Source organism: Poecile atricapillus, chromosome 4 (genome assembly GCF_030490865.1).
Source record: "Poecile atricapillus isolate bPoeAtr1 chromosome 4, bPoeAtr1.hap1, whole genome shotgun sequence".
NCBI classification, from domain to species: Eukaryota; Metazoa; Chordata; class Aves; order Passeriformes; family Paridae; genus Poecile; species Poecile atricapillus.
The window spans coordinates 49,942,761-49,954,928 of record NC_081252.1 but is presented as its reverse complement, the minus strand read 5'-3'; the positions used below and the strand labels follow the sequence as shown (position 1 = coordinate 49,954,928).

The following is a 12,168-nucleotide window of genomic DNA, read 5'->3' as shown; positions in this document are numbered from 1 at the left end:
GCCACAGGGGCTTCATGCACCTCAGCTCCCAGCTCACACAAGGCAGAAAAGATAAAGCTCCATCAAGATAAACTAATTACTGACAGCAAGAGCATCAACATGCTAAAAAAAAATATAAATCTTAAAAGCACAAGATGAGTGCTCTGAGAAACAATGTGGCCAAAATGTTATCAAATGTACAGGATGGATTGCTCACAAACACAGAGCTTGACGTACATCCGAACAGACAACCCCTAGAAGCCACTACATGCATGCTTAAAATCAGAAGCTGAAATTTGGAAGAATTCCTCTACAAACATTGTATGGTTCATCAAAATACAAAGACCAGCAAAAGTACTGTAATCAATTTTTTCAAATCATCCCTACTACTAAGCTTTCACTACAATTTCACTTCTATTATGCATCATTTGTTTGAAAGGACAGGGTGGCTACTACTTTTCTGGATCAGACACCAGCAGTTCTGATCAAGAGTGGATGTCTTTAGCTAAATACCTATGACCTGTTTCCCTTCTGTTATGTACATTCATCTGTATCTAAAAATGAATAAAATACTTTGACACAGTTCTGAAAGATTATAACTCTACTATCATCCACACTGGAACAGCAACATGTCAGTGACTACAGTACGGAAAAAAAACTACTCCATGAGATTCTTGAGGCTAATAAGACTAAAAAAATCAAGAACTGTAGAATTGTTTGTGGGTTTTTTTAAGAAATTCCGTTCCTCACAAAGAGGGCACCTTCAAAGTACAGTAACTCAAGCAGCATATGGCATTTACATTTTCGTCTAAATCTTTAAAGAAGCCCATTATTTCCTTATATTTGAAAAAAGAGCCCTGCTTTATTTCACCACACCAACCATAAATTATTCATTAATTCTGTTTGCTAACTCTGTAACTGAGCCCAGATGTTTCTGCTGGAGTGGCATGCTGTAAGAGAAGTTAAATATAGCAAGCTGTATGCAAGGACCAGACTCTCTCTCTCCCCTCACTACAGCATGCTCAAATATTACTTGAGAAAAACAATGAAAACATTTGAAAAATATTCTGAATATGTGGGTCTGAAATGCCACAGTCTGATCGCAAAATTTCATGTGAAAGAACTCCCACGCATTTAATTTGGGTGTAACTGAAGTCACTGGTCCTGTCTCTGGGGAAAGGGCTGGCACTTTCACTCACCAGAGTAAACAGAGAATTTACAAGAGGAACACTCCTTGCCATGCATCATTTACAAATACAAATGAAGACTTAAGTTTTCAATTATAAGAAACACTTCTGAACCAGCTACCAAGGGCAACAACCAAGTTGATGAGGAACTGAGAGCATCCTAAGGAATTTACTATGGAATTGACACAGAAACTTACCAGAGGGAATCTTTAATCCATTTCAGTGCTTAAAAAAAACAACCATTTTACACTAGCAAAGATAATAAATGTCTAAACCAACACAGAAAACAGTCCTGTCAACCAGAATGGAAACTCCCACCTTCAGCAACACATTCAGCCACTGTTATGGTTTCAAGCACTCTTCACCAATTGTCTTAAGCTAGTTTGGAAGTGTCTATTTTAACCTAGGAACTATTCTTGATCATTATATAGTTGGAGAAGAAGTGAAAAACAGATTAAACATCACAGTGTCACTTGGAATTTGGAGACTCTTGTACAGCCCACAACTCTTCTTCTGTTGTTCTGTTGTGAACAGTGGTAATGAGAGATTTTCAGAGGTCATCTTGTCCCTTTGCTGTGCTGCAAGGCAAGGTAAGGACGGTTTAAAATATTTGCCTGATCTGTTCCTAAATATTTCCAGTGTAACAGATTCTGTACCATGAGGTACAGAGGGAGGGTATTTTGGAGAAGCTGTTATAGACCAGTGTGTTAATGGCACCACTTCCTTGGTACCAGGTATTAGCTACTGTCACCCAACTTTCCCACACTTGCATCTTGTGGCCAAATCCTGCTGTTCTTTAACCAGCTGTGTCCATATGAGACTTTGCAAAATAAGTTAAGACTAATTACTGTTAACAGAGGGCATCTTCCCATTTGCCAGCAAATAGGCAAACAAATCTTGATGTGTATATATACTACTAGCCACCTTAGAACATAACACAACTCTGTCAGCTGTTACTAAAAACATGAATACATGACTGAAATCATAATTTAGCCATGGGAAGGCATACCAGCACTACCTTGAGTCTTCTCAATGTCAATAATGTGAGAAACAATAGATTGGTAGCACAGGCCAACAATCTCAGGGCAGTAATTATCTTTTTTTTTTTTTTTTTACTAGTCCACACTGACAGTATTTTCTTTATTTCTGTTAGCTACTCAAAGTTAGCACAAAAAGCTATCACTAAATTCTACTATGGACAATAACCTCTTCATTTTGCTGTGTAGACAGATCTTTAAGGACATCTCACTTCTACTTCAGGAATCAGCAGGAAAGCAGACAGCAAGAAGCAAACCAGACCAAATTTTATATAAGCTAGTCACCCTGGCAGCAAGTTAAAACTGAGTCCTTCTCTATGAGGAAACATTTCCTCTCCAACTTCTAGGGAAGAAGAGAGGTATGCAATGCAAAACCTAGAAACTGGACCCGGTTACAGCACGTGTGAGAGATGGAAGGTGACAAAGGCTCTCAGAAAACAAAGACCATATGTTGCTAACGGTGGAAATCTGTGAAATCTTTGCTGGGGGGAGGGAAGAAAAAGGATACAGTGCAGGTGTAGAATCACAAAACAAGTCAAAAGAGAAGAATATAAATTACATTAAATAGCCCATCTCAAAAAAAATCTAATATATGAGGAGAGCATTATAGTAAAGGAGAAAGAACTTTTAATCTCCTTTGCACTGTATTAATTTCTAGAGCACTGCTGAGAAAAATTTTTCTTGTGGAGTGAAACCAGCACCTGGTATGTTTCCTTGTTTTTGCATAGTAACAGGAGCTGCAGGAAGGTTTTCATTTGGACAACTAAATTTAGAAAGTGAAACATCAAAGCTGACACACTTTGATTGTAAAGTCTTAGCTACACATTATACATAGCTAAGTACAATTATTTGAAGTTACTGCTTTTAGGTTGCTCTTGTTTAAGCAAAACTCAGGCCCTCGTGAAACTGTCTGTATACCTGAATTTGTGCCTTATCCTTCTCCACAGGTACTGTGTTTGAAAACAGGGATAAAACCTTAAATTAAAAGGTACTCTAATAAAAATTCAGCATCCAGCTACTTTATGAAGAGGCTTATGGGAAAAGGAAGTCACCATTGAGACCTAACTGTTTGCAAGACCTATTACTTAGGCAGAAAAAGAAATGTCACAAGGAGAATTCTTGGTGTTAATCTGTACTGATTTTTGCTACAGTAATCTACAACAATTTAAACAACCCAAATCTAAAAGGTCTTGAGATTCTCCCACTTTTGGAAGTCTTATCTGGCCTACTCACTTAATGTACACATATAGACTATTACATTCCAGCAGAATTACGACCATATGGGGTTTTGCTGTAAACTTGACTGCTTTCTTTTGTTGTTTTTTTTAAAAGACTTGTTCTCTGTTCATTTTTTCACAGACACATAACAATCACATTCAACATTAAAAAAATAAAAATAAAAAAAAAAGAAAGAAGAGAAGAATGTTTACTTTGGTTGTGCTAAGCAGCCAGGTGCTATAATACTGCAAGTTTCATCTGTAGTCTGCAGTGCTGTAAGTTCCACCATGTTAACCATCACATCGGTCTTGTGGCCAGGAAGTTTAGGAAGCACAGAAAGAATCTTCTCTGCAAGATTGTCACCATGATGGCCAACTGCTCCTAAGGAAAAAAAAAAGCCCAAAAAAACCTATCAGGTGCATAACTAGAAAAACAAACAAACACAAGGAATTTAAAAGAAAATAACCATGTTTTGGGGAGGACACTGGTACTCCTAACTTCACAACTACATTTAGCTTTTCAAAAATATTTTTCTACAAAAGTAAAATTAATTTCTAGAATGTGTAAAGTTAAAAGCACAACATTTCAGAAAGATTCATTTAAAAAGCACAAATTAGACTTAGTTTTACAGCTGTTAGATATTCACTGGTTTTACACTTAGACATGAAAAACATTTTTCTTTTCCTAAAGAAGTTGTTAAATAATATTTGTAATGGTTATTGAAAAAAGCAAGGAAGTATTTATATATACACTCCCAAGAATACTGTACTTTTCTATATAAATTAATTTGGCTGTGCTTAAAAGGACTATATACAAGTTGCATAAATAGTCATCCAGGCAGGCCAGCCTAATATTAAAATAAACAATTACCAATGGCATGCCACAATCAAGATCATCACTTTTATATGAACTAAGGGCAGCTCAGGTGAAACAAAAATGAAATAACTAAACCAACCCAAGCTACAAAGTACGAAATGTCAATTTGACTGGATTCCAAGAGAAATTCCGGACTCCAGCTGGCATGTATTCTTCAATTTTCCTGATTTCAAACACACATGCTTTTCTTTCTATTCATGAACTCTCAACACAGGCTCTACAACCAACTTAAAAAATACTAGGGCTGTGAGCCAAGTCAAAGCAGAAAAACATGACACACACTACAGATAAAAAAGTCAAGAGAGAGGGACCAGAAACCTTATTGCCTTTAGGTCAGGAACAAGATATTTGAGGGTATTTGTAGTCTGCCACTTAAGCTATGGTTCAGCCATCAGCACAGGGCTGGACAGCAGTGCTGAACTCAGTTTTGTTGTCCTAGCTTTAACCACAGAAAAATGGGAACTTTTGAAGCACCACTGAGAGGCAGGAAAAAGTTCTCTCAGGCAATGTTCCCACTCCATCTAAGTCTGTCTGTGTAGCAGCTATCCGCTCTTATGTTTTCATCATTTCCAGGGATCTGTTTCAACAGCTGAATTAGCTTCACATGCTCCACAAATCCAAACAAGGCCCTTACATCAAGTAAATTGCCAAGGTCAGATTATTAAGTGCTCTTGGATAGCAGAAGCAGAAGAGTGTCTCCAATTCTATAGCAGACAGGTATCCAGGTTGTAAGCCATGGATTATCCACTGGTTTATCCACTATTCTGTATTGCAAAGGAAATTGAGAAGCAAGGATGAAAAAGGAAAAGAAAAGTGAAGTCAAATTCTGTTCTGGCAATGCCTCCATCCACAGAAAGCAAAGAAGGCACATGTGTCCAGCACGGGGTGATACTGCAGTGTGGCTATCTGACCACTCAGCTGGATTATTACCCATTTGTTCCACCAAAGACAACAACAATTACAGAATTACAGAATGACAGCAACTTTCTTTTCTACCATTCTCAGCCAGAGTTAGACCAGTGAAGTGCAGATGGAATGAGCTGGGTTATCTTTGTGACTCCCTAACCTATCTTATTGTCAAAATCCCTACATTCTTCTTACCAAGTCAATCATATGTAAGGCACACTGCAACACTTGCAAAGTTGCACAGGGAAAACCAGCAGTAATCTTCTGAACCTCCACCCCATGTACTGGAAGCATCTCTCCACACATGCTGCATGCGAGCAACATTTAGCTAGACAAGACACTAGAAACACCTCAAATGCAAATTAACCCACATAATTAACATCCCTCCTCTCTTCTTGGCATAGGGGGAAGACTCAGTACTTGAGCTGACTCCATGAACAGCCAGTGCCATCTCTCTTTCCCATAACTGTTACCTCTTGGAGGTTTCCACTGGTCCACTGACGCTACTGGCTTTTGCCATGCCTCATCAAATCAATCACAAAATATCTGCTGGAGATTTTAAAAGTCACTGTCACCCCAATCAACTGCATAAATCAACCAAGCCTGAAAAGACTTAAACTTCACAAGACTAGGACAGGAAATCACAGGGAGTCGCTTTCAAACTGCACTGACTTCAGCAGGGTGCATGGGACTAGTTCTGATCCTCTCTACTCACCACTTCTGAGGACAGTCAACAGACTGCTCAGCAGCTTCTCATGAGCAACACTGTTTAAGGCACAAGTGATGGGTCTGAATTCTGCCAAAGCACAGACAGATTGAGCGTTCATGTGACAAGTTATCCACTGCAAAATATGAGTTTCCATGCCAAGCTAACATCTAGCTTTCAGGACAGAAGAACTCTTATGCATCATGCTGTTCTAATTTAATTTTTTTCTTTACATTATAACTTACAAAGTGAAATAGGTGACATTTGATACAAGTTGTAGCCAATACAACTTGCAAAGTCAACCAACCAATTCTTTAACATCAGCCAGAAACTCATTAGCTACACCCCCTGCTTCCCCTGTGAATTTTTTAATGTACAGTTTTTAGCAAACCAATGAAACAAATCTCATTGTGTGGTGCTAAATTCAGGTTCATATTCAGCTTTACCTCTAGAATACACTAGATTTTTCTTCCTTCAGTCTGCGTTGTATTTGATAGGACAAGCATCACATCCAACACATAGGAATAATTCAGTGAAATTACTAATGAATTCCAGAGACATTTGTTGGTAACAAAAGAATGGTTGTATGCAGGGATCTTAATTTCATTTATGGATACTGAGAATAGAATCTTAAAAAACCAAATCCTGTAACTTTGCATCCTTACTCTGTAAGCTTTGATGTTTCCTTCCAATGCTGCTCACTACAGCCCTGATGTTATCTCTGAAAAACCTTCTCCTATTGAAGTACGAGACACCACACTTCCCACTATTTGAGTGCATAAATAAATCCTTTCCCCATTCCCACCCCAAACCAACACTCTTCTCATAATTTCATTTTATGGCTCCTTATCCAAGTCCACTTTCCTGCAGTCTTCTGATCAATTTTCCCAACCTCAGCACAACATTAACTGTCTGGATCCTTAGCTGCTCTTTAGCACATTGTTGAGGGCTATGAACCCTACAGCAGTTCAAGGATACACAATGGCAAAATCATGGAAGGAAAAAAAAATACTTCGGAAAATTCAGACAGACCGGCTGCAGGGTGCAACATTGTACCAAGTACTTGCTACATGACACGTGGTGGCAAAAAATTATGACCTGAATTACTGACTACAAACAGAACCAGGCCCACACTCTGCATGCCAGCAGGAGGTATGTACGACTGGGATAGCAAATGCAGTCATTCCTTCATCAACACACATATGTACAGAAACACCTTCAGGCATATAGATATGGCTAAGGGTTACACAGAGACGTGTATCTGCTTAGACAGATATAAAGATAAGAGTGACAAGTAGATACACTGGATACCTCACAGCAATCCATAAGGCTGAGTCTGAAACATGCAGACCGTTTCCTTCACCCCTCAAGGCGGCACAAAGGTACAATTAAGATTTATAGTTCGCAGCAAAATTGAAGTGCTAGAAACAAACCTCTGGATTTACAGCAGAGCCTTCTACTTTACTCTTCATCTCTATGATCCACTGGGCTACAAGGGTGTGTAAGCAACCATCGTGGCCACAGGGTTAAGCGTGCTCCCAGTGTTGCCAGATGAAGAACTGTTTGCACACCTGGTGGCTTAATACAATGATTACTCTTCAAACCACTAGCCTGTGGAACAGAAGCGCTTATTCTGTAAGATCATGCTAAACACAAACCAAGAAGAACAGAAGAGTAACCAGCTAAGTTATGCCTATGTTCCTCCTAATTTGGAAACCAGCACCAGTTCATTGGACAGCTAAGTATGACTTCGGGGTCACTGACCACCAGGGACAACCACTTAACCAAACCATTTGAGCTATTTCTGCATGAAAGTATGCACCTGGCATTAGGGGTATTGGCACAGCATTTGGGGTCATGGAAGCAGCCTGTAAGGTACTTTTCCAAACAACTGGATAATGTGAGTAACGGATGATCTGGATGCTTGAGAGCAGTGGCTTTTAATCCAGGAAGCATGAAACTGACACTGGGACAAAAGATTACAGTACACATATTCTGCATGGTAATAGCTGTCTTGGGACAGAAAGGAGGATATTGAGTATCACCAGCAGAATTCTGGAACACCAAGTTTTCCTACTGGAGCAGGATGATGTGGGACTTCCAGTGACTTCTGCTTTGAACCCAGCTGTGTTTCTCTAAGCTTCAGAAGAAGCCCAGAGTTCTACTATGACTGCCTGGTAGCCACTGAACACTGAGCAAGTGTACTCTAGCAGACCAGATCTCAAGAGTAATCCCACACAGGACCCAGAATTGAACATAGCAATGGAAGAAGTGCAGTACAAAGTGGAATATGGATTCTTGGTAACACCAGGTCACCAGAGCTCCCACTATCTGACACCCTCCCGTTGGGGTGGGTATAGGCCCCTCAGAATGACAGCCCACACCAGCTGAGGATTTCTTACCAGCGAGGTCCAACGTCCTGTCCACGAAGATGACCGAGGCCTTGTTGGTGGCTGTCCTTCTCCTGTTTCTGGCTGGGGCGTAGCTTGCCAGCTCAGCGGCGATGACCCTGCTAAGGGCTCCCACAGCAAAGCTCTCCTCCCGCAGGCCCAGGCCGGTGAAGAGAGAGTCGAGGTCACCTACCAGGGCCCGCACCGCCGCCCGCAGCTCGGCGGGCAGCGCACCCAGCCCGACCTCTGCGGGGCCGGGGCCGCCAGGGCCGGGCAGCGGCGGGAGGAGCGCTGCCAGGGCGGGCAGGAGGCAGAGCTCCGCCGAGACGGGTGCCAGGAGCGGCGGGTCCCGCAGCACCACCTCGGTGCGGCCGCCCTCGCCCGTCCACCGCCGCAAGGTCTCCTCCAGCTCCGCCGCCCCGCCGCCCTCCGCCTCGCCGCCGCACACCAGCACGTAGTGCCGCACGGCGCCCTGCTCCAGCACGCCGCGCACCGCGGCCGCCGCGCCGCCCCGCAACGTCCCGCTCAGCACGAACACGACGGAGGCCGCCCCCGCCGGCACCGCCGCCTCGGCGGACAGCGCGCTGACAGCCAGCGCCCCGGCCGCCAGCAGCTCGCCCGCCCCGCCGGCCCAGTGCAGAGCCTCGGCGGAGGGCGCGTCCATGAGCACGGCGGCGCGGCGCGCCCGGGCCAGCGCGGGCTCCCAGGCCCGGCGGCTCAGCTGCCGCAGCACCTCCGGCACCGCCATGGCGGTGACAGCCACAACACGCCGCACGTGCCGGGCGCGCCGCCGGCGCCGCGCGATGACGCGGCGGGCGCGGGTTGGCTGCGAGCCGGCGGGGCGGGGCGCTCGGGGCCCTCGGTGGGCGCTGCGGCTGCTGAGGGTCCCCGCCTGTGTCACCGTCCCGCCTGTGTCACCGCCCCTCCATGCCACCGTCCCTCCATGCCACCGCCCCGCAGTGTCACCGCCCCGCCTGTGTCACCGCCCCTCAGTGTCACCGCCCCTCAGTGTCACCGTCCCGCCTGTGTCACCGCCCCTCCATGCCACCGTCCCTCCATGGCACCGCCCCGCAGTGTCACCGCCCCGCCCGTGCCGCGGCCTGCCTGGGTGTCACGGCGAGACCAGCTGCTTCCCCGGCACTTTAAATGTACAGCAGCCGAGAGGCGAAACTTTCATCACTGCTCCCTACCCTACTATTGTGACTTACTAGCAAAAGGCTTTGGTGGATGAGCTGGCAAGACGGAGTAATCTTCCTCAGTAAATGCGACTTTTCTCTGCACAGTTAGAGACGTATGACAAATCAGTTTAATTCCATTTCCCCCCTTAAAAGCTCTTGATCTCGAAATCAGTTTCAAAGCTAAGGAGAAAAAAAGCCATAACAAGCATGGGCAATTTCTCCTCCCCAGATAATGGATCGCTCGATTGCAAATCTGTGTTCTACACAGTATTCACTTGGACAACCTCCTTGCAACGCAGTGAGGAAGGTACCCTTTCTGACATAGCAGGATTATCAGCATTAATAAAGAGATCAAATACTTAATTCGTTCACCCTCCATCTGAACTGGTGTTCTCAGGTCTTTTACAGATTCAACAGTTTTCAGAAAAACATGAAAAACATGAGTAATGCTGAATTCAGTAGATTTCCAGTAATTAAATCAGATCCTTTCCTTTCAGTGCTCTCCACTGACATTTCTACTCAGATACATTCTTCCCCATCTTTGCGCTGTTCTAGCACCAATCTGTTATTTTAACTTTAGGGCATATGGGTTCATGATGCTAGAAAAATATGTAAGTTAATATCCTTATTGACTATTTTGATTTGAAAAATGAACGCTAAGAAAGGATGGGGGATAGTTAACCACTGGGCCTGAGAGTTTATAAAGAAGTAGAACTATCCTTCTCTCAGACTGAATTACCTCAGAGATTATGTATCTCTGAGTTTTTGCTTTATAGGTGAGTACCACAGACAAAATCTAGATAAATAATGGTTTGCCCAACAATTTAAAAGGGGTTCCAAACTTTTAAAACCATTAAAAAGGAGAGGGAAGGTGAGCTGCCCTCCTTTAAAAAGTTGAGGGGTTTTTTTCAGATATTATTGTCAAAATATCAGATTTTTTTAAAGAAAGTGAATAGTTTTTTACTTTATTAATATTGTATAGATTGCAACTAGTTGTGCATATGCCAGTGTTGAAAGAAAAAATTACTTGCCAGAAGACCAAATGAAGTTAATCGGTTTAAAGCACAATGGTTAAATTATGAAACAAAATGATCTAAGTAGTTTTTACAGCTTATTTTATCCCTTGTGCAAGGTGACAACTACTGTGTCAGAAGAACTGGTTCCCATAAATTGGTATCTTTTTCTGGGTTTCTGGGGTGTAACCTGTGAGTGAATATGGTAATGCAGCTTGCACAGATGCATTCTGTCTTTAGCCTTTCAGCTTCTCTAAGTCTTAGAAGAAAGAGTTTTTACAAGCCACAACCATTCAAAGTGGATTTTTCCATCACCGCCAGCTCTGTGTGATTTCTCCTTAAAGGTTTGTACATGGAAAACTGCCTGGAGGATCTGCATTAAAGTATTTTAAAGCATTTTTTGTTCTTAGCCTACTCTTGGTTTCTATTTGTTGCATTTTTCTCAAGCATGGTTTTCTTTCTTCTTCTTTCTTTCTTTCTGCTATATCTGCAGCCAAAGGAATGCATTCAAATTCTGCTGTGTCATTTCATATTAGTCAGAATTGTCTTAAATGGCAAAGTAAACAAAACTGGAACAAAAATTCAGACACTGATCCATGAAGAGGTACTACACATACACATTTGTCTTATGAGCAACAAGTGACTCAAAATGGTGAAAAATGCCTTTGCTGATTCCACAACTATTTGTATAAAAAATGAAATAGCAAGACAAAAACCTATCCAACTACATCACACAATTCATTATCTGTACACAATACTCAGACATTTAATTTTACATGAAAAAAGAATTTGAGCAGGTTGGATGTTCATGTGAACTTCAGTGAAATGTCATGCCATATATGAAACTTTCAAATAAGCTTCTCTATGTAGGCAATTCTAATAAGCTCCCCCCACTGAGAGTTGTGTTTATGTTACAGTGAAGTCCTCTAGTCTGATTTTTCCCAAGCTGTGAAAAGCAGGGCCCTGATTTAGTTTTCACATACATCCTGAAACACCAGAAGCTCCATTTGTTCACACAATTGGTTGAAACTTGTTTGGTCAGTTGTCAGTACTTAAATTTTCTAATGCATCTTGCAGTTGTTGTCTAGCATTCACAGATGTAAAGTGAGCAAATCACCAGGAAAAATGGCTCACTACTCCCCACCGCTTTTAAAACAGAATTAATGAAATTCATAGAAACACTTTGAACATAGAAACACTTTGGAACACTCACAGCACACTATGAATGTTAAACTCTACTGTACCTAAAAACAAAATCAGGAAATTTGTGGAGGAATAAAAAAATCTATGAAGAGTTTTAAACCTAAAATACTACGTCCAGCTGGGATAGTCCCTGAGCCGAGGGACAGTGCTAGCAGAAGCAGCGGCGTGTTTACCCCGTGGTTACGCTCCCCCGGCTGCTGCCATCAGCCGCCAGTAGATGCACGGCACTGGAGTGTATGTGCGTTTAGCCAAGTTCTGCTTCTGGAGATACACAAGGATGTTCTGGAGGAGATGGCCATGCTGCCGGTGAACCCTGCTGAGGGGACGGACGGGCGTCCAGGGACGCAGGAGAGCACAAGGACCACCGAGAGCAAAGGGCAGCGAGAGGAAGGGAAGGCGGCTCTGGCAGCGCGCCTCGGGAGAGCGGCGAAAGCCCAGGCGCGGTGAGTGGCAGCGCACGGACGGTGCCCGTGCG

At 43.0% G+C, this 12,168-nt stretch overlaps 1 protein-coding gene across 1 annotated transcript in view; it reads right to left on the bottom strand.

The window, feature by feature from the left end:
- SCFD2 (sec1 family domain containing 2) overlaps positions 1 to 9,178 on the bottom strand; it is a 191,396-nt gene extending 182,218 nt beyond the window's left edge. Inside the window, exons 1-2 of the mRNA XM_058838116.1 lie at positions 8,312 to 9,178; positions 3,634 to 3,802 (exon numbers count right to left, since the gene is read on the bottom strand). Coding sequence (XP_058694099.1) covers positions 3,634 to 3,802; positions 8,312 to 9,047 — 905 coding nt within the window. The 5' untranslated portion in view covers positions 9,048 to 9,178. The remainder of the gene's footprint in view (positions 1 to 3,633; positions 3,803 to 8,311) is intronic.
- Positions 9,179 to 12,168: the final 2,990 nt, after the last annotated feature.